This window comes from Sminthopsis crassicaudata, chromosome 1, assembly GCF_048593235.1.
Source record: "Sminthopsis crassicaudata isolate SCR6 chromosome 1, ASM4859323v1, whole genome shotgun sequence".
Classification (NCBI taxonomy): Eukaryota; Metazoa; Chordata; class Mammalia; order Dasyuromorphia; family Dasyuridae; genus Sminthopsis; species Sminthopsis crassicaudata.
In genome coordinates, this window is record NC_133617.1 from 248,564,826 (window position 1) to 248,591,367 (window position 26,542).

Genomic DNA, 26,542 nt, shown 5'->3' on the forward strand with positions numbered 1-26,542 from the left:
ACTGCCAACAGTACTAAAGAAGGCTCCAAATATAGATGGATATATAAATAACATTAAGTGTGTATGTATATATATTTTTATATATACACACACATACATAGACACATATTGTATGTATTTTATTATAATGTATATAATGTGTATGCTCAATTGGATTTCATTTTATGTATATATGTGCATATACGCATACATACACACATAAAAAACTTTATAATATATACATATATTTATATGAACATAAAATGTACATACATATATCAAGATAAGATATACATACACATATTTTATTTAATATGTATACATATTACATACACATACATACTAAATATATAAACTATATGTAAATATATATTTTTTTACTTATTATCATCTTGAGTTACAGACTAAAGATTGTGGAATAATTCATATTCAAATTTAGAAAAGGGTAGGTTTAAACAATTTCTGGCAAGAATTATTATTCTAATTTCATATAAATAACAAATAAAAATAAGCTCCTATATGGAAAAACACATACACAGGAAAGAACTCCTTTTCTTTGAGCAGATTCCTGTTTTCCTAACAATCTAGGTTACATCTAACCTGTTTCTCAATATTTTGGACCATTATTATTCACTAGTTAAATAATAGGCTATGAATATTGGTATCATAATCATAAAATAATAGCGAACATTCATATAATGCTTTGAGGTGCAAAGTACTTGACATGTGCAGGTACAGATGCAGAAAGTATTTGACATGTCAAATAGGAAATGTGCAATCTTCAGCCACTTATTTTTTTTCTAATCTCTTACTTAGAGAGGCAATATGTTGCAATGAATAAGAGGCTGACTTGAGAGTCTAGGTTGGAATCCTATGTCTAACACAGATTAGCTAGGTGACTGAACAAATCATTTAAACTTTCAATGTCCTAGGCAACTCCAAGACTCTTTTAGCTGCAGAAAAGCTGCTAGCAAGCATTGGTAAAGGGAGATTCCTCCTCTGAGAACAAATGTGTTATGGGCCAGAACTCTTATATTTAAGTGGAATTAATAAGATAATGTTTATCTAGTTTAGCATGGTGATTAGTAGTTCAGTTCAGTGCATGTAGTTAGTACTTAATATAGTTCGACAAGATTCACACCTATGATATTGTAATTATAATAGAGTATATAACAGCTAGCAGGGACTGAGAGACAGATTCATTCCATCATCCACCTTTGTGGTGGCTGGAGGCTGAAACACAAGCCTCAGACTCAGAGAGATTCATTCATCCCATCTCACACCAATATGGTGGCAGGACTCTCCTCCTTTTCTTTCTCCAATGAAACCAAGACTCTGGAAGGTCTCTAAGAAAGCTAGCCCAGGCCCCACACAAGGACACTAGATTGTGAAGGAGATAATAAAGGATTTTACACCTGGCTATTCTCGTGGTGATTATTCTACTAAAACAAGGCTGCTCCCAAGATCTCCAGAAAACCAAACAGAACCCTACACAAATGAAATCCCAAGTCCATTTATTAGCCCCTTCTTACTTTATAAAAAACCTCCTAGCATAATAATCCCTTAATGGACGGCAACTTCTCAAGGATAGGAGCTATTCTTTAGTCGAGAAGTATCAACACAAATGAAACACAATGCTTGAGTTAAACTGAAAGAATAGCTGCTTTGAAAAAGCTAATTATTACATCACATATGTGCTTATCCTTTAGCAGAGAGAATTCACCAAATATGTTCATTAAAAACAATAAGAAGTATGTTTACAAACTTTCACCATCAAGAGAAAAAATTTGAGATAGTGCTAGATAACTACAATAGTTTATCTGGTGTTTATTTTTAAAATAATTGATGAATTTTTAAAACTTTCTAGAAAATTCCCAATAATACCTCCATATGGATCCCTCCATTATAATTAAGAAAAGCAATTAAGCAATATTGACAACATAGGAAGGTATGAGCTTCTCCTGAAACATATTGGTTTATATGAAGGGACCAAGGGAAGGCACAAACTAATGAAAGAAAAGAATGTCTCATATGAAGATTTGCTGAACAAATTCTGAAAAATGAAAATTTGAATAAAAAAGTCAGAGTTTCAGAATAAGTGCCCTGGGTTAGTCAATAAGTTAATTATAAAGATGCTCCTCTAATTCCTGAAAAATAAAATAATGTGCATTTTAATTGGACTTACAGTTTTCTGTTGCAGAATTTCTTTTCTTTCCGTTAGGGCATTAGTACATGCTTTTTTTTCCTGGCTAATTCTGGTTTCTAAAATCTTCAGTTCATCAATGAGCATATCAAACAGTTGCTTATAATTGTCCCTGTTAAATTTTGCAAATTCATATATTTCCCTTTAAGGAAAAAAAAAAGATCACATTCATCATTTATCAGCTTTCAAAAAGTGATAGTACTACATACAACATGAAGAAGAAACCTCCCCTTGATTATATTATGCTAAAACTATAAGAGAACAATATATCCCATCCACTTCTATGTTAGTCCATACCTAAGCCATACAAGAAAAAAAAACCACAACATTTTGGGGAAATTAGATGGGAAATAACAGAGGCTGTCATGGAAGTGACCATAGGCTATAATTTTAGAACTTGACTGTACCACAAAAATCCCAAAGTCCCAACTCGTTTACAAAGTAAACGAAGCCTCAAGAAATTAAAATGATTTGTTCAATGATAGTGATACTTCAGTAAGATAGTTTGGTGATAGTAGAGCTGAGATTGGAAGGTTCTTTTATTTCAGACCCAGTGGGGTCTATCAATTATTGTTGTTGTGGTGGTGGTGGTTGTAACTGTATTTCAATATATTTGGTATCCTTTATAGGAATTGTGGGGAGCAGCTAGATGATACAGTGGATAGAGTGCTGGGTCTGAAGTCAGGAAGACTCATCTTGGTGAATTCAAAACTGATTTCAGATCCTTGGAAGCTATGTGAATCTGAACAAATTACTTAACTTGTTTGCCTCAGTTTCCTTGTTTATAAAATAAGCTGAAGAAGAAAATGGCAAACCACTTCAGGATCTTAGCCAAGAAAACCCCAAATGGGGTCATGAGGAATAGGACAGGCATAAAGCAATTCAACAACAACAAATCAGTCTACATATTTTCCTTTATACTTTTTAAAACATTATTCTGGGAAGAGACTCAGGTGTTTCATCAAACCGCCAATGGAGATTATCAGAGATAGAAAGACAGACACAAACACAGAGAAACAGAGACAATGATGGGGAGAGAGACAGGGAAAGAAAGAGAGATGGGGGAGGAGAGGAAGAGGAGAGAGAAGAAAGAGGGGGAAAGGGGAGAGAGAGGGGAGAAAGCAAGACAAAGAGAAATGGAGAGAGAGAGAGAGAGAGAGAGAGAGAGAGAGAGAGAGAGAGAGAGAGAGAGAGAGAGAGAGAGAGGGAGAGGGAGAGGGAGAGGGAGAGGGAGGGAGGGAGAGAGAGAGAGAGGGAGGGAGAGAGAGAGAGAGAGAAAGAGAGACAGTGAAAGAGATACAGAGAGAGGAGGAGGAGGAAGAAGAGAAGGAAGAGGAGAAGGAGGAGGAGAATAAGGAGGAGGAGGAGGAGGAAGGAAGATGAAGAAGAAGGAAGGAAGATGAAGAAAAAGTAGAAGAAAAAGGGAGAGGGAGAGGGAGAAAGAGAGAAAGGAGGAGGGAAAGGGAGCAAAGGAGAGAAAGAGACTAAGAAAATTCAATTTTTGAAAGAAGGAAGATTTCTGGTACAGTTTGTTGTATAGTCAATGAAAGGAATCATCCACATCTAACAGCTAAAATGCCTTCTACTTGAAGAATTAAGATAGGGAGTTATTCGGACAGTGCAGTGGAGAGTTTCTTGTCCCAACAACCCCTGGAGTACATTTGCCTTCTGAGAGAAGTTAACCATTGGCTTATTTTAGTCTTGGTGGGGACTCCACAAATAGAAAAGGGAACCAAGATATCCAAGCATTACTTTGTAGCAACTCCATGTTCAAATATCTTGCAGAAGTTGATGAGCTATGTAAGTATCTTCTGTATGTTTGTGCCTATCTATGGACCCCTGTGTCATTTATACCATATACATATTTTATAGGGTAAAATAAAAGATATCTTGTAGCCTTTTCCACACACACACACACACACACACACACACACACACACACACACACACACACACCACCACCACCAACAACAACAACAACAACTGAAAACACTAGAATAATCCTTCTTATTTTTGCCTATTGGCTCTCCTAACTTTCTCCATATCTCAGCTAAAATCCCATCTTTTACAGCAAGATTTTTGTATTCTCCTTTAATCATATTGTCTTCCTTCTGTTGAGTGTTTCCCATATATCCCGTATATTGTTTGCTTCTATATAGTTGTTGGCATATTTTCTCTTCCACATTAGACATGGAAACAGAGATGTCTTTTGTCTTTCTTCAAGACCTTGGTGCTTAGCACAGTGTCTACCACAGCATAAACAATTATTTATTGACAGTTATTGACTGTGTTTTTGACTGAGTTGTTGATTTTTCATTCTATCAATCAGTATAACACTGAAAGTCCCTAAAATGCCAAATAAGTCATTGCAAAGATAGAATGCCAATAAAAAGCCTCCAAGAAAGAGAATAGAGTGGAACTGCAGTGAAGCAGGAAGGGAATAGCCAATCACCATTTTATATTATCCAAAATAATAGCCTTTTCTGTTAATATAGATAATTTAGTTGATTGAAATTAAGTATTCAGCTTTCTCAGTAACTAGAGCCAACACTGATATTCTTTCATGACCACAAAGAATTATTAAGTGCCATCGGCACTTAAAATCAGTTGACTAGAATCCCTGAAGTCCATGTCTAATGACTAGATATTCCTGATGGCATTGCTAGTGGAGTACAACTTCTTTCAAAGGTTTCAATAATATTCTTCTGAAATTCCCAGTGGTCAGTTTGATCATCCTAGAATTACAAATTAGGAGGCAATGTTTTTCCATTTGTTTATTTTGTTTTCAACAATTTATGACACAAATACAGATTATAATCTATGCTTCTAAAGCACTCCTTAGGGGAAGAGACTTTTGTTTATGTTTTTGTTCTCCTGGTACGGTGATTTTATAGATTAGGTTTAACATTTATGTAACAGCATAAGGCTTTCAAATGCTTTGTAGGCATAAGCTCATGTGAACTTCACAACAATCCTATAAAGTGCTATTATTATTTCCATTTTACAAATGAAGAAAATAAATCCAGTGGAGATTTAATGACTTCCAAGTATTTCAGGAAGGATTCATCATCAAAAAGTCTTCCAGATTCTGTCCATCACTCTTATCCACCAAGATGCTTCTTGAATGAAAACACAAGAACTATTTCATGTTTTTCTGTATCCCTGAGGTGTCCATACCATGTGGGCAGAGAAAATGTTACTTTGATATATACTGTGTGCTATATTTTTCTTTTTATAATCCTGGTATCAGAGGAGAGCCATTTCTCTGGAAAGATGGAAGACCATATAGAGATACCCTCCCTAGGGGAATTAATCCGTTTGCCTTTTGAGCTTGCCTTAAGTAGAACTGCTCTAAATTGGAAAATGAGGTAAGCCAATGTTTAAGCATCTTTTTCTAGCTGTCATCATATCTCATACCAATCATGAATTATTCAAGAGAATGGGACAAGTGGAAAGAAGAAATGGATTAAAACACAGAATTAAAGGCAAAGATCTTAATGCAATGGAAGGAAAAGATTCCCACTGAAAAGCTCTCCCATGCAGGAAAAATGCATATTGTTAACTGTGGATGTCAGTTGGTGATTAGAGAAACCATATTTTCTGTGAGAATATTGAGACTTCATAAACTATATCATGTGTCAATGGAATGAAAATAGCATCTTCTAAAAAAAACCATCTAGAATGATGAGAGTACATGAACTCAAATAAAAAGTATATCCAATGAAGAGAATGACTACAAGGAGTCAGGAAGTAGCATTAAATGACATATTTTAGGACATTGATGTCTAACCTGAGACAAGTGTTAGCATCATAAATGATTTTCATTAATTGACATGTCTAAGAGTGAGACATCATAGTAATGTGGAAAGGGAATAAGGGATTCAGATCCACAAGGCAATAACATAAGAAGTGGTTGAAAGAGAATTTTCAAACTAGATTTTTCAAGAGGAACTTTAATTCCATGTGTAAGGCAAATGAATTAAAGAATGACTTTATAAGCATATCAAAGAATAAAAGTTTAAGTTGAAAAGGAAGAGAATCAAGGAAGAAATTAACAATTAATCAATAAACATTTATTAAGCATCTATTATGTGTCCTGATAGTGTTGCCCTTTTGTTATTTGCCCTTTGTTTCTGAAGAACATTAGTGACATCATGGATGATATTTTGACATGTATGTGAATTGAATTTAAGTGAGGCAGAATTGCACAAAACCATCAGCTTTATTTTCTTTTCCTGATTTACAGAAGTGCAGTGGCAAAACCAAAATCTGGATGATTTTTGATGACTTGGAATGCAATGGATGTCCTTGGAATTTTCAATGTCTGACCAACCTCGAAGGGCCCACAGCTTCTACTTCAGTTGCCTTCATGGATGTTTGAATAAATTGTTTTCATCCATCCATTCCACTAGGGAAAGTCTTCACGTTTTCTGGGTAGATATCCCCCCACTCATTGAGAGGTTTGATACTTGTTGTTTACTTTCAACCTGGTTTAATCTGTCTCCTAAGACAGATTACTACAGTGTGGCTGCTGTGCATTCTACAGCTTCTTGGAGCAACAGATAATATAGTTCAAGGGAATACCAAAGATGATTGAGCAGCCCTGAAAAGAGCTTCGGAAGCCCTCACACTAGAAGTGCTAGTCTTCCTGAACACCCATACATCCCTGTTGACCTGTACAGTAATAGGCCAGGTAAGAGAAAATTAATACATTCTGCTTTAGACATACTGAGTTTAATGTTTATGAATATCCAGTTTGAGATATCTAAAAGGCAGTTGTACACTGGAGGTCAGCAGACAGACTGGGTAAGGAAAGATAGATTTAACAGTCATCAATATTGAAAGGATAATTAAATCCATGAAACCTGATGAGATCAGCAATTGAAGCTGTATAGAAGGGAAAAAGAAGATAGTCTAGAACAGAACCTTGAGACATACCTAGGGTTAGAGGGAATGAACTGAAGGAGGATCCAGCAAAGACAAAGAAGGAATGTTCAAATAGGTGGGAGGAAAAATAGGAACAGGTGATGTCTTTAAAAACTAGAGGAAAGAAAATATCAAGGTTGAGTGAGTAACACTTTCAAGGGCTAATAAGTAAAAAAGAATGAGGATTGAGAAAAAGTCATTGGATTGGGAAAGATTTTTAATTCAACAAAAATCTGAGATGAAGAAAAGGAAGAATTTCAATGAAGGAAAAAAAGAAGTAAAAAGAAAGGAAGAAACAAATGAACGAAAACAATGAATATATCTTTTACAAACTATGAGACAATAAAAATATCCCTAACATAAAAGAGCCCAGACTAAAGATAATCTGAGGATTATCACTCTTTGCTGATGATATGATAGTATACTTAAAGAACCCCAAAGAATCTACTAAAAAGCTATTAGAAATAATCCACACCTTTAGCAAAGTTGCAGGATACAAAATAAACCCATATAAATCATCAGCATTCTTATATGTCACTACCAAAATCCAACAGTTAGAGTTAGAAAGAGAAATTCCATTTAAAGATGGTATAAAATATTTAGGAATCTATCTGCCAAAGGAAAATCAGAAACTATATGGGCAAAACTACAAAACACTTTACACACAAATAAAGTCTGATCTAACCAATTGGAAAAATATTACATGCTCTTGGATAGGGCAACCAAATATAAAAAAAGATGACAACACTACCTAAACTAATCTATTTAGTGCTATACCAATCAGACTCCCAAAAAACTATTTTAATGACCTAAAAAAAATAACAACAAAGTTCATATAGAAAAACAAAAGGTCAAGAATTTCAAGGGAATTAATGAAAAAAAAATCAAATAAAGGTAGCCTAGCTGTATCAGATCTAAAATTATATTATAAAGCAGTGGTTATCAAAACCATTTGGTATTGGCTAAGAAATATACTATTTGATCAGTGGAATAGGTTAGGTCCAAAGGACAAAATAATCAATAACTCTAATAACCTAGTGTTTGACAAACCCAAGGACCCTAGCCTTTGGGATAAGAAATCAATGTTTGACAAAAATTGCTGAGAAAATTGGAAATTAGTATGAAAGAAACTAAGCACTGACCCATACTTAACACCATACACCAAAATCAGGTCAAAATGTGTTCATGATTTAGGAATAAAGAATGAGATTATAAATAAATTAGAAGTACATAGAATAGTTTACTCTCAGACCTGTGGAAGAAGAATGAATTTATGTCCAAAGAAGAACTAGAGATCATTATTGATCACAAAGTAGAAAACTTTGATTACATTAAATTGAAATGTTTTTGTACAAACAAAACTAATGCAGATAAGATTAGAAGGGAAACAATAAACTGGGAAAACATTTTTACAGTCAAAGGTTCCAATAAACGCCTCATTTCCAAACTATATAGAGAATTGACTCTAATTTATAAGAAATCAAGCCAATCCTCAATTGATAAATTGTCAAAGGATATGAACAGACAATTTTCAGATGAAATTGAAACTATTTCTATTCATATGAAAAGATGCTCCAAATCATTATCAATCAGAGAAATGCAAATTAAGACAACTTTGAGATAGCACTACACACCTGTCAGATTGACTAGAATGACAGGGAAAGATAATGCAGAATGTTGGAGGGGATGTGGGAAAACAGGGACACTGATACATTGTTGATAGAATTGTGAATACATTCAGCCATTCTTGAGGGCAGTTTGGAACTATGCTCAAAAAGTTATCAAACTGTGCATACCCTTTGACCCAGCAGTGTTACTATTGGGCTTATATCCCAAAGAGATCTTAAAGAAGGGAAAGGGACCTGTATGTGCAAGAATGTTTGTGGCAGCCCTCTTTGTGGTGGCCAGAAACTGGAAACTACGTGGATGCCCATCAATTGGAGAATAGCTGAATAAATTGTGGTATATGAATATTATGGAATATTATTGTTCTGTAAGAAATGACCAACAGGATTATTTCAAAAAGGCGTGGAGAGACTTACATGAACTGATGCTGAGTGAAATGAGTAGAATGAACAATAATACTGTGTACAATGATCAATTCTTGTTAGGATTACTAAGTGAGAACTGAGGTTGTCTGGATAGTGACAAGGTGAGAATTCAGGTTGGACAATTACAAGGTGAGAACTCAGGTTGACTTGATAGAAGGAGCAAGCCCATTGGCTGAGGTGGTTCTTCCCAGAAGCCCTTGCATTATCCCACGCCCATTCTCTGGGAGGATAAAAGACACAATATTGGGCCTGGAGAGCAGATCGGCCTGGAGAAGGATAAGAGCTGGGGGAGATTCAGAGCCAGGATTCAAGAGAAAGACTCTGCATTGCATCAGGCTTGACGGGGCTCTCTGCAAGAAGGGAAGTCACTTCTAAGGACAAGAGTTAACAGCAACTGCCTGGAGACAACGGTTCACTACAGGAAGAAGAATCTGTCTGAGAGATTTGAGTAGACACAGCAGATCTCTTCCCAGAGAGCGATCCAGCAGCTTCTAGAGACGACAGCTCGTTACAAATTCTGATAGATGTGGCCATTTTCAACAATGAGATGATTCAGATCAGTTCTAATAGAGCAATAATGAACTGAACCAGCTACAGCCAGTGGGAGAACTCTAGGAGATGACTATGAACCACTGCATGTAATTCCCAATCCCTGTATTTTTGTCTGCCTGCATTTTGGATTTCCTTCACAGGCTAATTGTACACTATTTCAAAGTCTGATTATTTTTGTACAGCAAAACAATTGTTTGGATATGTATACATATATTGTATTTAATTTATACTTTAATATATTTAACATGTATTGGTCAACCTGCCATCTAGGGAGGGTGAAAGGTGGGGAAAGATTAGAACAAAAGGTTTGGCAATTGTCAATGTTGTAAAATTACCCATGCATATATCTGGTAAATAAAAACTATTAAAATTAAAAAAAAGAAATGATAAGCAAAATTATTTCATAAAAACCTGGAAAGACTTCCATGAACTGATGAATAGTGAAGTGAACAGAACCAGAATGCTTTTTCCAGTACTAGCAATATTGTTCGATGAAGAATTGTGAATGATTTAGTTATCTTAGCAATACAATGATCCAAGACAATCTTTTGGGACTACTGATGACACATATTTTCTGCCTCCAAGAAAAAACTGATGATATTGTTTGAATACAGATTAAAGTATGTTATTTTAATTTTTTTTCTTTTATCCAAGTCTTCTTGAACAAAATGATTAATATGGAAGTGTTTTACATGATTTCGCCTTATAACTTATATCTGATTGCTAATTATCTTAGGAAAGGAGAAAGGAGGGATAGAATTTGAAACTCAAAACTTTAAATATTTTTTTTATTTTTTTAAAAAAGTTAAATCTGGTTTTTCAAAAGGACTTATTAAATTAAAAACTAAATTAGTAAATTTGGCTAAAAAATCAGAGGACAGAACATTAAATCAACAAACTAAGAAATAAAGGAAAACTACAACAAAATTAGAAGAAATGAAAAGAATTTTCAAAAACTATAATGCATAGTTATATTGTAACAAAACTGAAAGTTTGAAAAAAGAAACAAAATAATCTCTTCAAAAATTTTAAAGGGGCAGTCAACATAATAAAGGCAAGAAGTTTGTCAATATCTCCCCCAAACCATTCCAAATTCCTCTAAATAATGACTCTAAACAAATTTTAGGGTGTCAGAACACCTAAAAAGATGGAGTAGAACATTTTCCAGCTGAAGATAACTTAAAAGGTCAACAGAAAAGTCTGAGGCACCAGGATGGGAGTCCTGTTTACAAAACCATTTATAATCCCTTGGACCTTGCCAGCATAATCCAAGCCTCAAACCAGGGCCTGAGCATCAGCAAAACAGGACTCTGTTGCACATTAGACCTTACAGTTACACTGGGGTAGGGATACTTCTAACAGTTCCAGGGCAGAAAAAAGTATGTAGTGGTCAGATTCCCAGAAGGATCTCTGAAAACAGCTGCACAAAATCCATGAAGCTTGGGCCAGTGTATCCTTTACCTTGGAAACAGAGACCTATTTTAATGAAGAGTTAAAAGCAGAGTAATAGGCTAGGAAAATGAGCAGAAAACAAAAAAGTGTTTCTGACCATTGAAAATTATTATGGTGACAAGAAAGACCAAAACACACACTCAGAAGATAACAGTCAAAGTTCCTACATCTAAAGCCTCCAAGAAAAATAAGAATTGGACGCAGACCATGGAAGAGTCCAAAAGGCATTTTGATAATCAAGTAAGAGAGGTAGAGGAAAAAATTAGGAAAAGAATTGAGAATGTACAAAAGGAAATGCAAAAAGCTAATGAGAAGAATGCCTTAAAATGGCCAATTAGGAAAGGAGGCACAAAAACTCACTGAGCAAAATAATTCCTTAAAAAAATAGAATTAAGCAAATGGAAGCTAATGACTTTATGAGAAATCAAGATACAATAAAGCCCCAAAAATGAAAAAAAATAGAAAAAAGTGAACTATCTCATTGGAAAAACAACTGACATAGAAAATAGACCCAGGAGAGATAATTTAACAATTACTGGCCTACTTGAAAGTACTGATCAAAAAAAAAAAAAAAAAAAAAAAGAGCCTGGAAATCACCTTTCAACTAATTATCAAGGAAAACTGTCCTGATATTCTAGAACTAGAGGATAAAATATAAATTGTAAGAATCCACTAATCACCTCCTGAAAGAAATTCTCCCAAAAGATTGAAAGTGTCCAGGAATATTATAGCCAAATTCTGGAACTTCCAGATTAAGGAGAAAATATTGCAAACATCCAGAAAGAAATAATTCAAGTTTAGTGGAGCCAGAGTCAGGATAACACAAGATTTATCAGCTTCTACATTAAAGAAGCAGAAGGCTTGGAATATGATATTTCAGAGAGCAATAGAGCTTGGATTACAACCAAGAATCACCTACCCAGCAACCCTGAGTAAAATCCTTAAGAAGAAAAGGTGGTCATTTAATGAAATAGAGGATTTTCAAGCATTTGTGATGAAAAGACCAGAGCTGAATGAAAAATCTGATTTCCAAATACAGGACTCTGGTCTGGCATTAAAGAGGTAATCAGGAAAGTGATATAATAAGGGACTTGACAAAATTTATCTGCTTATATTCCTTCATGGGAAGATGATACTTGTAACACATTAGAACTTTCTCATTATTATGGCAGTTAGAAGAAGTATATATATATATAGTCAGAGGGCACAAGTGTGAATTGAATATGAAGGAATAATGTCTTTTTTTTAAATGATGAAATTAAGGGGTGAGAGGAAAGTACTGGGAAAAAAGAGAAAGGGAGAAGTGGAATGATACAACTTATTTGCCATAAAAAAAGAGATCAGAAATAGCTTTTATAGTGGAGGGGAAAAGGGGAAGGAGAGGGTGAGATATTGAACCTTACTCTCATCAAAATTGGCTCAAAGAGGATGACAAAATGGTTTACATAGAAATCCCAGAGAATCAGCAAAGATAGTGAGACAAACAATAATAGCTCAGGTAAAGTAGCAGGCTAAAAAAAATTCATAAAAATCAACAGCCTTTCAATATAAGATTGAAAAATCTAAGAGTTATCATAGAAAGGGAAAAATACCATTATTCTAATTTATTTTAAAATAGAAAACACCTATTAAATACATAAAATATATAGGAATCAACCTACAAAAACACACTTGATGCCTATATAGATTTATTTATAAAATGATCCTTAAAGAAATAAAGAACAATTTAAATAGTTGTAGAAATATTCAGTGCCCATGGCTATATCATGTGACATAACAAAAATGAAAAATCAGATTACAGATTTAGTGCTATACAAAAAGTCAAAGGCATATTTATAAAACTAAACAATGATAATAATAATTCATTTGGAAAACCAAAAGATCTAGAATGTTAAGAAAAATAATGAAAAAGCTTAGGAATTCTGTTGCCTGATTTAACAACTGACTGGAACTCATCATCCTTTTATTTGGAAAATGTGTATCCCACAGAGATATCTATTGTTATTTTCATCAATAAATGTTGCTATACAATTGTTTCAATATCAGTAGAATGCTGTTAAAGATGTTATCTGCATATTATTGCTTATAATATATCAAAATTTACAGGCCATAGTGGGTTTAATATATAAATACCAGCAGGCCTGTAATGGTATAGGAAAAACTCCCTTTTCAATTTTACTTATATTCTTCTTAAAGCAGGATACTATAGTTGCCATACAAATAATAAAACCAATTTGTGATTTTATAAATCTTTTAAATTTATGCTTTGTATTTGACACATGAGGAAATTGAGTAACAACTTGAAAATCTTAAATTAATGCTAAACATATCATAGATTTGGATAGGCTTAGTACTTATTGCAGTTTCATGAAGAGCTATGAGTCACTCAGCTTTTACATGGGCAGCACTGCAGCTTTCAACATCTGGAAAACAACTTAGATTCCATTCTATTAGGAAGTTGTAGCACTGATTTGGAATAATAACAAATTGCATTTGAGGAAATGTATAGTATTTCTCAAAGACCCTAATCTGCTCCTTGAAACAAAATCTATTTTTTTTTATAACACCAGCATTCTTTATATATATATATATATATATATATATATATATATATATATATATATATATACATATATATATATATATAAATGCAAATAACAAGCAATCGTTGCGTAATGTACAGCAGAGATGAGGGATCATAGCAGAATTTGGTGTACAGTCAGTTTCCCTCAGTGTTTTAATTTTCTTCAGAAAAACAGGTTCAGAATCAACAAAGATAGCCAAAAATCAGACAGGAAGAGTAGCTGACCCTCGGCTCTGTTTCTTTTAATTATCTAGGAATTGGGTGAAGCACACTGGCTCCAACTTGTACCTGGCTTTTGAACCTAGTTTAGTTTACATTCTATTTATTTATGGGCTTAGTCCAATTTTTGTCTTGTGATTAAAATTTTACTCAGTTGTAAGAATTACAGAAAAAAATTATCACATTGCTTGAACCTATCCCTACATGCCTGGGAAGCTGGACAATTTCTTTCTGTTGCTTAAAGGCCCTTAACTAAGGACTTCAGTTACGCTGACTAGAAATTTAGTCAGATCCAAAGATTGATGCAAGGAATTTTCTCACAATTATACATCTTAAGCAATCTATATGTCTTATTCGAAAACTGTCCTTGTACAAGTCAATCAGTTACTCTTTCTTGTTCCTCTGACTGAAAACAGAGAGTAAATGGAACAGAGAGTAACTTCCCCCCCTCCCGCCCTCTAATTTCAGGGAATTATATCTGTTCATTCATCTCCCTTTCAATTCAGCAAGCCCCTGATCTTTCCTCTAATTAGAAATCAAATTACCTAATCTTGTGTCCTGGTTTATGTCCTATTTTTTTTTTGTATAAAAAACTTGGGGTCCAGTGCCAAGCTGAGGAGACCTGCTCCCAATTTGTATTGCCATTGGCATATTGGCATCACAGAATCTGATTGTTTTGATGAATATTACTTTATGTCTCTTCTTTCCTATTTTTTACTTCTCTCTCTTGAAATTCTAGATCTTTATTTCCTTCAAATAATTTTGTGACTATTTTAGCTAATTCTATGAATTCTAATTCTAGGTTTAAATCTATCACTCCCTTAGTATCCCTTAGTAGTTTTACAGTACAGTCCCAAATCTGTCAACTAATTTAAGTAGTATTATTTTTATTATATTGACTTAGCCCACATGCTATGAACTTTCTGTAATTTGTTCTTTATTTTTTTAAACAGTATTTTGTAATTCTACCTATAAATGTTGATTGTTTCTGATAAGACTGGCTCATATGTATTTTTTGAATTCTATGTGTGTGTATGTATGTGTGAGGTATGTGTTTTGGATGTAACTTTATATTATTTCCTTATTCTATATACATCTTATAGTGATTAAAATTTTGATTTATATACTGCTACTTAGCTGAAGGTATTAATTTCTCAACTTGTTTCTTTTATAATTCTTTAAAATTCTTTATATAAATTTTAGTCAGGAGAAAATATGGATAGTTTTAATTATTCTTGTGCTTATGCTTTTAATTTCTTCCTCTTGTTTTATTTCAATAGGGGGAATTTCTAAAAATGTTGTCAAATCTCAAAAGAGCAAATCATTACTTTTTATATTTTTTTGGAAATGTTTTTAGTGAATCTCCATCATGTAATCCTTGTTTTAAATATATATTCTTTATCATATTAAGAAAAGGTTTCTATGCTTATCCTTTGTCAGTTTATTAGATGAAATAGGAAATGTGAAGCTAAGGAAAATTAAATTAATTAAGATTAAATCTATACCCAGTGATCAAGATGAGTAAGATACTGCTACCCTACAAATTCTCAGACCAGCAGAGTCACAAATCCAATATTTTTAAAAGTGAAAAACACCATCAAAGCCAAATTTTATTTAAAAAACCAAACATGTCAAATATCTCTGAGCCTTTCCACTAAGATAGAAGAGCCCAAACTTAATTGTTAAATAACCCTAAATATATATATTTCAGAATAGAGGAGAAAGAGTAACAACTAATATGTGTAAAGTAGGGAAGAGGAAAGAATCTTTCAGATAATAAAGACTTATATATATGCATTGAAATAAAAATAAATATCTCTTGTGGTTTAAATTTTAACAAAAGTGGAAAAATAATGAACAATGGAGGTAAAATATTATGATAGGATTTTCATAATGTTGAATAATAACAACAATAAAAGGATATCAATCTTGCCCCATTTATAGTAACACTGCACACATGAAACATTTAAAAAATCAATCCGAATTATTTTAGTAAATTTAATTTTATTCCACCTGATATAAAGAGTGCTGCAAGTATTTGAGGCAGCTAAATGGTACAGGGTTTAGAGGACTGGGTTCAGAGGACTGGCTGTAGAGTAAAGAAGGGCTGAGTTCAAATCCTGTTTCAGACAGTTACTGACTGTGTGACCCTGGGCAATTCACTCAATCTCTAATTGCCTCCAGTTGTAAAATGGGGATAATAACACCTTCCTTCCACAGATGTTGTGAAGATATAATGATAAAAGATTTGTAACATGTTTTACAAAATCTTAAATTGCTATATAAATGCTAACTGTTAATATTAAATGTTTCTTTAAAGCTTAAATAAAAACTAAGAACTTACCTCAATTTGCTAAGTTTTTTTTCGAGAAATAGCTTCTCTTCCATTTTGGTCTCAAACTCTTCTTTTGTATGTTTTATTTCCTTAGTCAGAGTGATAATTGTACTTTTGGCTAATTCAATTTCCTTGGTAAGAGTGACACGTCTTTTCTGAGGGAAAGTAGTTCAGAAATATTTCATTTTAAATATCTAGGTTCTTGAAAAGGAATTTTGAAGATATAAATAGTAGTGATAAGAAGTTGGTTATCAAAAGATGTATTATTTCAAAATGAGTAATTGAAGTACCTATTATGGTTTTAGTCTAAAATATATGTGACTAATCCCATTTTCTCTTCTTTTTACTATGGTAAAAAATAATATATAATAATCTCATTGAATTTTTAAAAAGCATCTCAGCTCACCATTTCACATTAGATAACTGATTTCTCCTTAAATAACATATATTATTCATTCACTCATTATATTATTTATTCTGTTAAATCAATAAACGATTACTTTTTAAAAATATATATATACCTGCAATTCACCATGATAAACAATGAGGGAGAAAAAAGGAGAAAATTTTTTCTACCCTCAAGTACCTTAAAATCTAATTTGAGATATAGGACATGTGCACAAATAAGTAAAATACAAATTAGAATATTATAAGTGTATAAAAAGAACAAAATGCCCTGTGAAATCACTTCAAGATAATGGAAATTGGTGATGATTTAATGGAAGAAGTGGCTTTTCACCTTCAGTGATGGATGGTTAGGACATAAAATGAAGGGAAGGGAAGGGAAGGGAAAAGAAAGGGAAAGGGGAAGGGGGACGGGGAGGGGGAGGGGGAAGGGAGGGGAGGGGAGAGAAGGGCATGTCCAAAAATGGCTAAGTGGCTGGTATTAGTAAAGCTTCATTTTTCCATATAATTATACACAAATACATACCCATACACACACAATACATCATTGATTATACTTAGCTAACCCTCAGCCTTGAATCACTTTCCTGCCATTCTGTCTATAACACATTGATGAATGCAAGTGGAGAAAAATACTTAACCAACAGTTTTGAATGGATTCACTAAAAGTTTATGTTGTAAAGTTGGGGCCTCACTGCTACTATGCAATTCTGTTATACCTTCTTCTTCAACTCACTGTCCCACACTCTCCACATAGCTCTGCCAAACCTTTTCATACCTCCCCAACTTCCCATGGCACCCATTCCACCAGTTAGCTAAGAAGTGTGCCTCATATTTTAATTTTTTTAAAAATTAAAGCCATTCACTGTAAACTTCTTTTCCCCTCTTTCTCACTCAGGTGTCTTCTGTCACTCTCTCATTTTTTACCTCCTTCTCATTTAATGAAGTGGCCTTAAACCCCTCAACAATCCTTCTATTCATTGTAATAATCATATTTTATTCCATCTCCTCTAAAAGATTTCTCTGTCACCCCCTTTCAATTTTTCAAGTGAAAATCTTTCTCCTCTGACTCATTTTTTACTACCTACAAATATGCCCATGTCTCAGCTATCCTAAAAAAAATCCTCACTTGACCCTTTCATCCCTGCCCTTATTGTCCTTCTGCCCTTTGCAGCTAATTTCTTTAATAAGGTCACCTACAACTACTTTCTGTTTGCCCTCTTCTTAACCCCTTACAATCTGACTTCTAATCTTATCATTCCCCTGAAATTGTTCTCTCCAAAGTTACTAATAGTCTTGTCAGATCTAATGATCGTTTATCAGTCTTCATTCTTCTTGACATATCTGTAGCCTTTGACATTCTGATATACTCTGACACCCTTTCCTTGATGCTCTCTTCTTTTCAGTTAACCTTTCTCTCCTGGTTTTCCTCCTACCTATCTTACCTCTTTTTCTGTCTCCTTTCCTGGAAAATCTTCAAGATCATATTCCAAGTGTCCTTTGAGTCCTCTCCTCTTTTCCCCCTCTACTATTTTACTTGGGGATCTCATTAGTTCCCAAGAATTTAATTATACTAATGATTCTCAAATTTACCTTTCCTGAACCTATTGCTCCCTACTATCATCTAATCTTGCATATATAATTGGCTTTCACACATCTCAAATTGAATTCTAATAAACATTTTAAATGCAATATTTCCAAAACTTCATTATCTTTCTCCCTAAACCTTCTGCTTACCTCTTATCTTCCCTATCACTAGAGGATAACACTAAACTCCTTGTCCCTCAAGCTCACTACCTAGGAGTTATCCTGGATTCTTCACTATCTTTCTTCTCTCTCCATATCCAAATCATTGCTAATATCTACCAATTTCACTTTTACAACATCTCTCAAATATGTCCCCCTTCTTTACTCTGGCATTGCTATTATTACAGTTCAGGACCCCATTACTTCATGCTCAATCACTGCAATAGCCTGATAGTAGGTCTGCCTACCTCAGGTCTCAACCCTTGCCAGTATTATCCTCCATTCAGCCATCAAAGTGATTTTCTTAAGGCTCAGGTCCAGTCTTGTCACCTTCAACCTTCTTCCCCCATTCAATAAACTCCAGGCTTCTTATTGCCTTCAGAGCAAATGCAAAATGTTCTTTTTGGCATAGAAAATTCCCTTATAACTCAGCTCCCCCCTACCTATTTAGGTTTCTTACACCTTGTTCTCTGGCATATATTCTTCACTTCAGTGATACTGGCTTCCAGGCTGTTTCATGAACAAGACACTCCATTTCTCAGCTTTGGGCATTCTCTGGCTGTTTATTCCCCATACCTTGAATGTTCTTTCTCCTCTTTCTGACTACTGAACTCAATGGCTTCCTTTTAAATCCTAATTAAAATCTTACCGTTTACATAAATCCCTTTAATTCTAGTAACTTCTTTTTGTTATTTTTCCTATTTATCTTGTACATAGCTTGTTTTATATATGTTTGTTTGAATATTGTATCTCCCACTAGATTGTAAGCTCCTTGAGAGGGCATCTTTTGTCTTTTTTATATACATCACTTAGCAAGATGCCTGGCACAAAGTAGGCATTGATGAATATTTATTGATTGAAATCAGAAATAAAAGAAGAATATACAGTAAAAGAACAACAAAACAAAAAAGGAAGGAAGATATTCACAAGGAAAATTGTACAGGCACACATCATCAACAACAACAACCTTTCAGATACTGACAAAATTAATAAATACAGAAGAAACCCCAATTCAATTAATACTGTAGGGTAGAAGAAAGTAAAAATAAATTAGGAAAGAAAAGAATATTACCACAATGACAACTTACCCCTTAATTGAAGACCCCATATTTGACATCAATATTCTTTTGGTAATACTGAATAGCAATGAGACATGGAACACTAGTCTCCAAGTAATTAAAGATGAAGGTCACCCAAGAGACAATGGAGAAGCACATGGCTAATAGCATTTTGCCTATGAGAAAAAAATTGCAGGGAAGAAGTGGTGTAAAGGATGTCATCAGGGGATGTATGAATAGAAAAGGAGGTGAATTAATTATGTAGAGAGGAGAGATAACCAATGGATCACTCACATGATCCCTTAGCACCTAAGCAATAACAAAGGATATAGATGCAGCCCCAGCATGATAAGATTACATACCTGGCAAGAATTTATGGGACAACATGGACAAGATTCACAAAAAAATAAGAAGGCATATATAGATTATATTCTGCATAACAGGAAGGTATGCCCAAATTTTTAAATTCACAGATCTTTTAAGGAAACAAAAAAATAATAATAATTGGACATCATCCAGACATGAAACTAGAACTACCATAAGAATTAAAAGAATGGATTGCTATTCTAAACAGAAAATGGAAAAATCACAAATGATATTAACAACAGTACAAGGGAAAAAAACACAAAAATGCAAAGTTGCCACAACAAATCAATGCAATATTGGAAAAAACACTCACTAAAATTGAAATAACATTTGACATCTATAGCAATTAAAGAAATGAACCTTGAAAACAAAGCTAGGGAAAAAAACTTGAGTTTCATTGGTCTCCCCCAAACAAACAAAACATGATGAAAACATTGACCCTTAGTATCATATGTCAAGAAATCATACAATACCATTCCTTAGAATTATTGATATTTGGAGGCAAGGTACAGAACCACAGAACTGAAAAGATCTTATCAAAGAGGAACCCAAGAATATTCTCAGAAATATGGTAACAACCTTCCATGTCTTTGTTGTTTTGTTTCACTTGACAGAAAGAATTAGTTTACGTATCAAAGAACAGTTTGAACTGGACCAGACTAATTATTGACAATAAGAAACTAAGTTCATAAGAAGATTTATTGAAAATCAAAAAGGATATTTACTGCCTAGAGATGTGATATTTTGTGAAGTTGAGCATAAACTAAAGATGTGAGCTTCTGATACAATTACTAATTTTAAACAATTCTCAAGAAAGTCAGAAATTTAATCAATTAAGTTAAAATTAAGTTGAAACTTAAAAGTTATTAAAACATCATAAGCACATAGGATTACATATTTAGATCTAGGGTTCATAGTGGTCAAATGGTCCAAATCTTTCATTATACATATTAAAAAACCAAGGTGATAAGACCATTTCTAGGTCATAGAAGTTATAAGTAGAAAAGACAGAATTTTGAATCATGGTCCACTGACTCCACATTCTACTTTCTTTATTGTACCCCTCTGTCTCTCTCCATATAACATGAAAATTCTAACTGATAATTCAATGTTTACATACTATAAGAAGAAAACAGGGTAAATCCTACCTTATTTAAAGTTCATTGAAGGAACAAAAAGAAATGAAATATGGGCAAACTGTTGAAAGACAATCAGGCAGAAACTCCAGAGGAATGAAGTGAAATGGATGAGAAGATAAGTTGGCTGGAAGTTTCAAGAATGCATGTTTTGTAGCATCGATTCAATGTGAAAGACATCTCACAAATCACTTTGATTTTTTTGCACCAACCCATAGTTTCCATACAATTTGATTTACACCCAAATATCTAAGGAAATTATAAAGGATCCTTAGCTCCTATGTACTGTGGTATTCAAGATAACGTATGAATATAAGGCAGCTTTTAAAAATTTGAGTAAAAAGTGAAAAACATATACATATATAACATATAATTATATACATATTATATATATATATATGTGTGTGTGTATATATATATATATATGTGTGTGTGTATATATATATATATATGTGTGTGTGTATATATATATATATATATATATATATATATATATATATATATATATATATATATATATAATTTATTTATGTGTATATGTCCACACAAAGACTTGTATCTGATCTCATATAAAATGAAAGCTGCCTCTCAAAACTCAATCTTTTTTACCTCTCTGTAATCTTTTGCATTATTGGTCATCATTTCCTTATGTCCTTTCTAGATTTTCACTCTGTAGTGTTCTCGCCAAAATGTAATGTTCTCTTGTTGGATTTTCTTGGGGTCTCTGGAGGCAGCCTTCATTTCAGTTCAATGTAATCACCACAAGTGCAGCCAGGTGTTAAAGTCCAAATCCTTTATTGTCTCTTTCAAAGTCTTGCCTCCTTCACTTGGGGCTCAGCTAGTTTTCTTAGAGGTCTATCTCTCCCCTTGGTTCCGAGAACTTGAGCTCCTGCCTGTCTTCTCTAGCTTCTGAATCTCCCCAAATTCAAAAGTTTGTGCTTTAGTCTCCAGCCATGACAAAAGGATGATGGAATAAGTTGGTCTCAGTCTCTGAGAGCTTCTAGTGAACTTGTCCTTTATGGCCCTGAGAGCTTCTAGCTGTACACTGAGTACAAACTAATCATTATATCACTAGGAAATCATTATTTGTTGAAGGATTTAATCAATGCTAAACTAGATTTAACCATTGTCTCCTCAATTCCACTTAGTACCTTGTTTCAAGTTCTGGCCCATAACATCTCCTTGTAGGATTAAATCAATCATATTGAAACATGCTATATTAGATAACTATTGTCTCTATCAATTTCACTAACTTAGTACCTTTTAAGAATCCTTTGTTTCAAGTTCAGAGTTCTGGCCCATAACATCTCCCGCTTTCTTTTGTTTTTAGAATATAGGTTTACTCTCCCTGACTTCTCAAGGAGATGAGAACCCAAAAAAATGAGGTGATCATGCACTCCCTGACATCTCAGGAAGGGAGATGAAAACACCAAAGGAAATGGGAAATCAAATCAGATTAGCAGGTTTCTGAAGGGGCTCACTCTTAAAACAAGTATACATAAATCCATCAATATGGGAGGTTTTACACATAATTACATAAATTTCATAAGCACATAGTAACACAGGCTAATAGTGATGTGACAAATAACATGAATCAACTTGAGGATTTATACATGTCCATAAGTACTGGAAATAGTCCAAAAAGAATCTATTATCCATTACTTCATGTGCAAGGAATTCAATAATTCCTGCAAGTTTTGAAGTCCTGCAATAGTTTCATCAACAATTTTTTATCTCAGGGAATCCAATGTTTTTGCTGGTTTTGAAGCTCTGTAACAGTCTCATTATCAGCCATGCTCTTTTAGCGTCAGATTTTTTTTAGGTCTTCTCCTTTGTTTCTAGGTTTTTCTCTTTTTCTGTCTCTCTCCAGGTGCTTGTTGCCACCCGTTTCCTTTTCCATCTGTAGAAATACAAGCAAACCCTCCCCCCAATCAGTTAACCTATCTAGTCCCTTCTATTTACCACTCTCTAGATTTCTCCTCCTCACCTGGCAATTACATTGCAGCTGCTCGCACTGGACACTGCCCTTCTGTTGGGTTATAAAAGCCTGTATTTTCCCCAAGTGTAATCCCTTTCTGCTATCTGATTGCTTTTCTGCTGATTGATCATGTAATTCCTTTATCCCATCGTTTTAGCTGATTGATCACATAAGAATCCTGAACTTCTAAAAGTGTAACCTTGGCTGCCATCATGCCCCACCTGTCTTTTGTATGACATTTTGGAGATGGACCCTACCTCTCATTTCCCTGGGTCAATCTACATTCTGAGGCCCAGTGGAAACCTCAGTTGCATTTTGGACATAGGATTTTGGGTCTTTTCTCACCCTGTCTTCTCACTCTATCTCTATACCTACACTGGGCTCTCAGATGTCCTGTTTTCCCACATTTAAAGCATCTGCGAGCCTCTCTAGAAGTCCCTTGTCAAGAGGGATCCTGGCTTCCCCTGTTCTTCATAGTCTGAGTATAATAAGCACTTGTGCCCACTGTGGCACAGTATCTTATGATCTCCTCTAAAGGAGCATCTTTGTATAGTCCCCATATAATTCTTTTGCAAATCTCATTAGCATTTTCCTTAGCCAAATATCTGGTCATTATTTATGTAGTTACATTTTCTCCAATAGTTCTTGTGACAGCTGTCTGCAAAAATCCTACAAAATCTGCAAAAGGTTCATTGAGACCTTGCTCTATTTTTGTGAAGGCTTCCCCTTGATCTTTCCCTGGGAGGGAGCACCAAGCTTTTATAGCAGCAGTAGCAATTTGATCATATGCTACTATGGGGATTTATTAATTTTATTTATTAATTAATCTGTGCTGAATTGTCTTCATTCTGACCTTCACCTTCTAGTTGGTCAAAAGTGATTGGAGTATTAACTCTAGTTTGCTTATTGCATTGGGCTTGAATCATACATAATTCATGATACTTTGAAAGCCACAAAAATTTTTGTCCAGCTTCTAAACATGTCTTTGCTATGGATTTCCAATCACTAGGGATTAATATTTCATATGCCAAATTCTCTAGTAACATCTTAACATACGATGACATAGCCCCATAAAGAGTACAACCCTTTTTCAAATCCTTAATTTTTTCCAGATCAAAAGGACTGTATCTTCTCCATTGTTGACCTGAAAGGTGAAGCTCTTCAATCACAGGGTAGGCATTTATTAAATCAGATATATGCTGTCCTTCTTTTTTAGCCTTAACCAGTACCTTTTATAATCTTGTCATAAGCTGCTTCATAGGTGTTGCTGATTGTGTTACTGTCTCCTCCTTCTCCTTCCACCTATGAAAGGTTAATTGAGGGAGATAGGTCAGGGGATGGGGAATGCCCTAATGGCTTCTGCTGTGAAGCAGAATTGTACCTAATTCCATTCTTATCTGATTCTTCATCCTTTTCACCTAGTTTTCTGAATCCTCTATCTCTTGGTCTTTCTTCTTTTTCCTTATTCTATAACTTATATAATTTCCTAAAGCCAGCTGTATTAAGTTAAATGTACAAAGTGTTTCTTTGGAAATTGAGTCAGATCCATAATCACTGTAGTATTCACATAGTTGCTCTCCTGCTAATTTCCACTCATCTAGATCTAATTCTTTTTCCTTAGAGAACCAAGGAGATGTATGCTGTACTGTTTCTAAAAGTTCAATGATCTGCTTCCAAGTTACAATTAAACCTTGCTTTTTTATCAGTCTGACCAAGCTTTCAACACATTTTCCTTGAAGAGGAAAAGAAGGCTGTTTTCTAAACATGTGTCCCATTTTAGCTGAAATACTACTTTAGCCTTTTATAAAGTTTCCTTCTTGTACTCACATTTATTTTTGGATCACAGATGAAGGTTCTTGGTCCCACGTTCAGGCTCCAAAATGTAACGTTCTCTCCAAAATGTAATGTTCTCTCGTTGGATTTTCTTGGGGTCTCTGGAGGCAGCCTTCATTTCAGTTCAATGTAATCACAAGTACAGCCAGGTGTTAAAGTCCAAATCCTTTATTTCTCTTTCAAAGTCTTGCCTCCTTCACTTGGGGCTCAGCTAGTAGCTTTCTTAGAGGCCTATCTCTCTCCTTGGTTCCAAGAACTTGAGCTCTCGCCTGCTTTCTCTGGCTTCTGAATCTCCCCAAATCCAAAAGTTTGGCCACTACAAAGGTGGATGATGGAATGAATCTATCTCAGCCTCTGAGAGCTTCTAGTGCGCTTGTCTCTTCTGGCTCTGAGAGCTTCTTCTCTGTGGCTCTCAGTCCCTTTGCTTATATGCTCCACACCAAGTACACACCAATCATTATATCACTAGGAAACCATTATTTATTGTAGGATTAAATCAATGCTAAACTAGATTTAACCATTATCTCCTCAATTCCACTTAGTATCTTGTTTCAAGTTCTGGTCCATAACATCTCCTTGTAGGATTAAATCAATCATACTGAACCATGCTAAATTAGATAATTATTGTCTCTATCAATTTTTGTCTTAGTTCCTTTTAAGAATCCTTTGTTTCAAGTTCAGAGTTCTGGCCCATAACATCACTCAATATTGTTCTCCCCTGGTACTTCTACTACTGTCTAATAGTAGTATTTTTTTTTCTCCACTGCTATATCTACATCCATGTCATCCCTTTTAACTATGCTTATTCTCCAAGACTTTATTCTTGGTCTCCTCTTCTCATCTCCCTCATCTTTTTGCTGATCACCAGATCTATATAATCCAATTTTTGGCCTCCTTTTTATCTCTATTTGTACACCTCCAAATACCTTTTGAACATCTCAAACTAGATGTCCTAGAGACATCTCAAACTTTATCAAAACAGAACTCATTATCTTCCTATTTTAACCCTTACGTTTTCCTAACTTTATTATTATTATTGAGGGTACTACCATCTTGCCACTTATCCAGTCTCACAATCTGGATGCCATCTTCTCACCCTACATATCCTTACATGATTATGTTGTCAATTCTTGCCATTTCTATCTTTGCATTATCTCTTATTCTTCTCTCCATTCAGCTTCCCTCAGCAAAATACTTCTATATAATTCGTATTAGTCTCCTTGCCTCAAATCTCTTTTCATTCTAATTTATTCTCCAGTCAAAATTATTTATAAATAAAGTGCTATAAAATTCAAAGGACAAGCTTGATCTTAAAGAAGAGATATAACTATACTGTTTTCTCCACTCCTTTGGAGAAGTGTTCTTAAGTGTAGAATATTTCACATATTATCAGATTTATTTGATGATTGTTTTTGCTAATTTTTAAAATAAATTCTTTGTTATATGTGATGACTCTCTGGAAGAAGCAAGGGAAAGACTGATGATTTAAGAAATGTAAAAAATGCCATTTTTTAAAAAGAGAGGTCACTTATAACTTTGGAGATGATAGTTTCATTTGAATGAGGAAAAAACATATTGCAAGTAAAAATAGAGCAGCAAGAGAAGACAGGTGTTTTTGGTTTTGTTTTTTCCTCTAAGAGTGGTTGTAGGGGAAAAGAAGGAAAATTATAAGACAATAGCTCAAGTGGAAGATCAAATGTGCATTGGTTTGTTTAAATG

At 34.2% G+C, this 26,542-nt stretch overlaps 1 protein-coding gene across 1 annotated transcript in view; it reads right to left on the minus strand.

Annotated features, from left to right (window-relative positions):
* The window catches only part of CCDC178 (coiled-coil domain containing 178), a 630,290-nt gene that overhangs the window by 379,382 nt on the left and 224,366 nt on the right, over window positions 1-26,542 (minus strand). Inside the window, exons 18-19 of the mRNA XM_074277537.1 lie at window positions 16,311-16,456; window positions 2,165-2,324 (exon numbers count right to left, since the gene is read on the minus strand). Coding sequence (XP_074133638.1) covers window positions 2,165-2,324; window positions 16,311-16,456 — 306 coding nt within the window. The remainder of the gene's footprint in view (window positions 1-2,164; window positions 2,325-16,310; window positions 16,457-26,542) is intronic.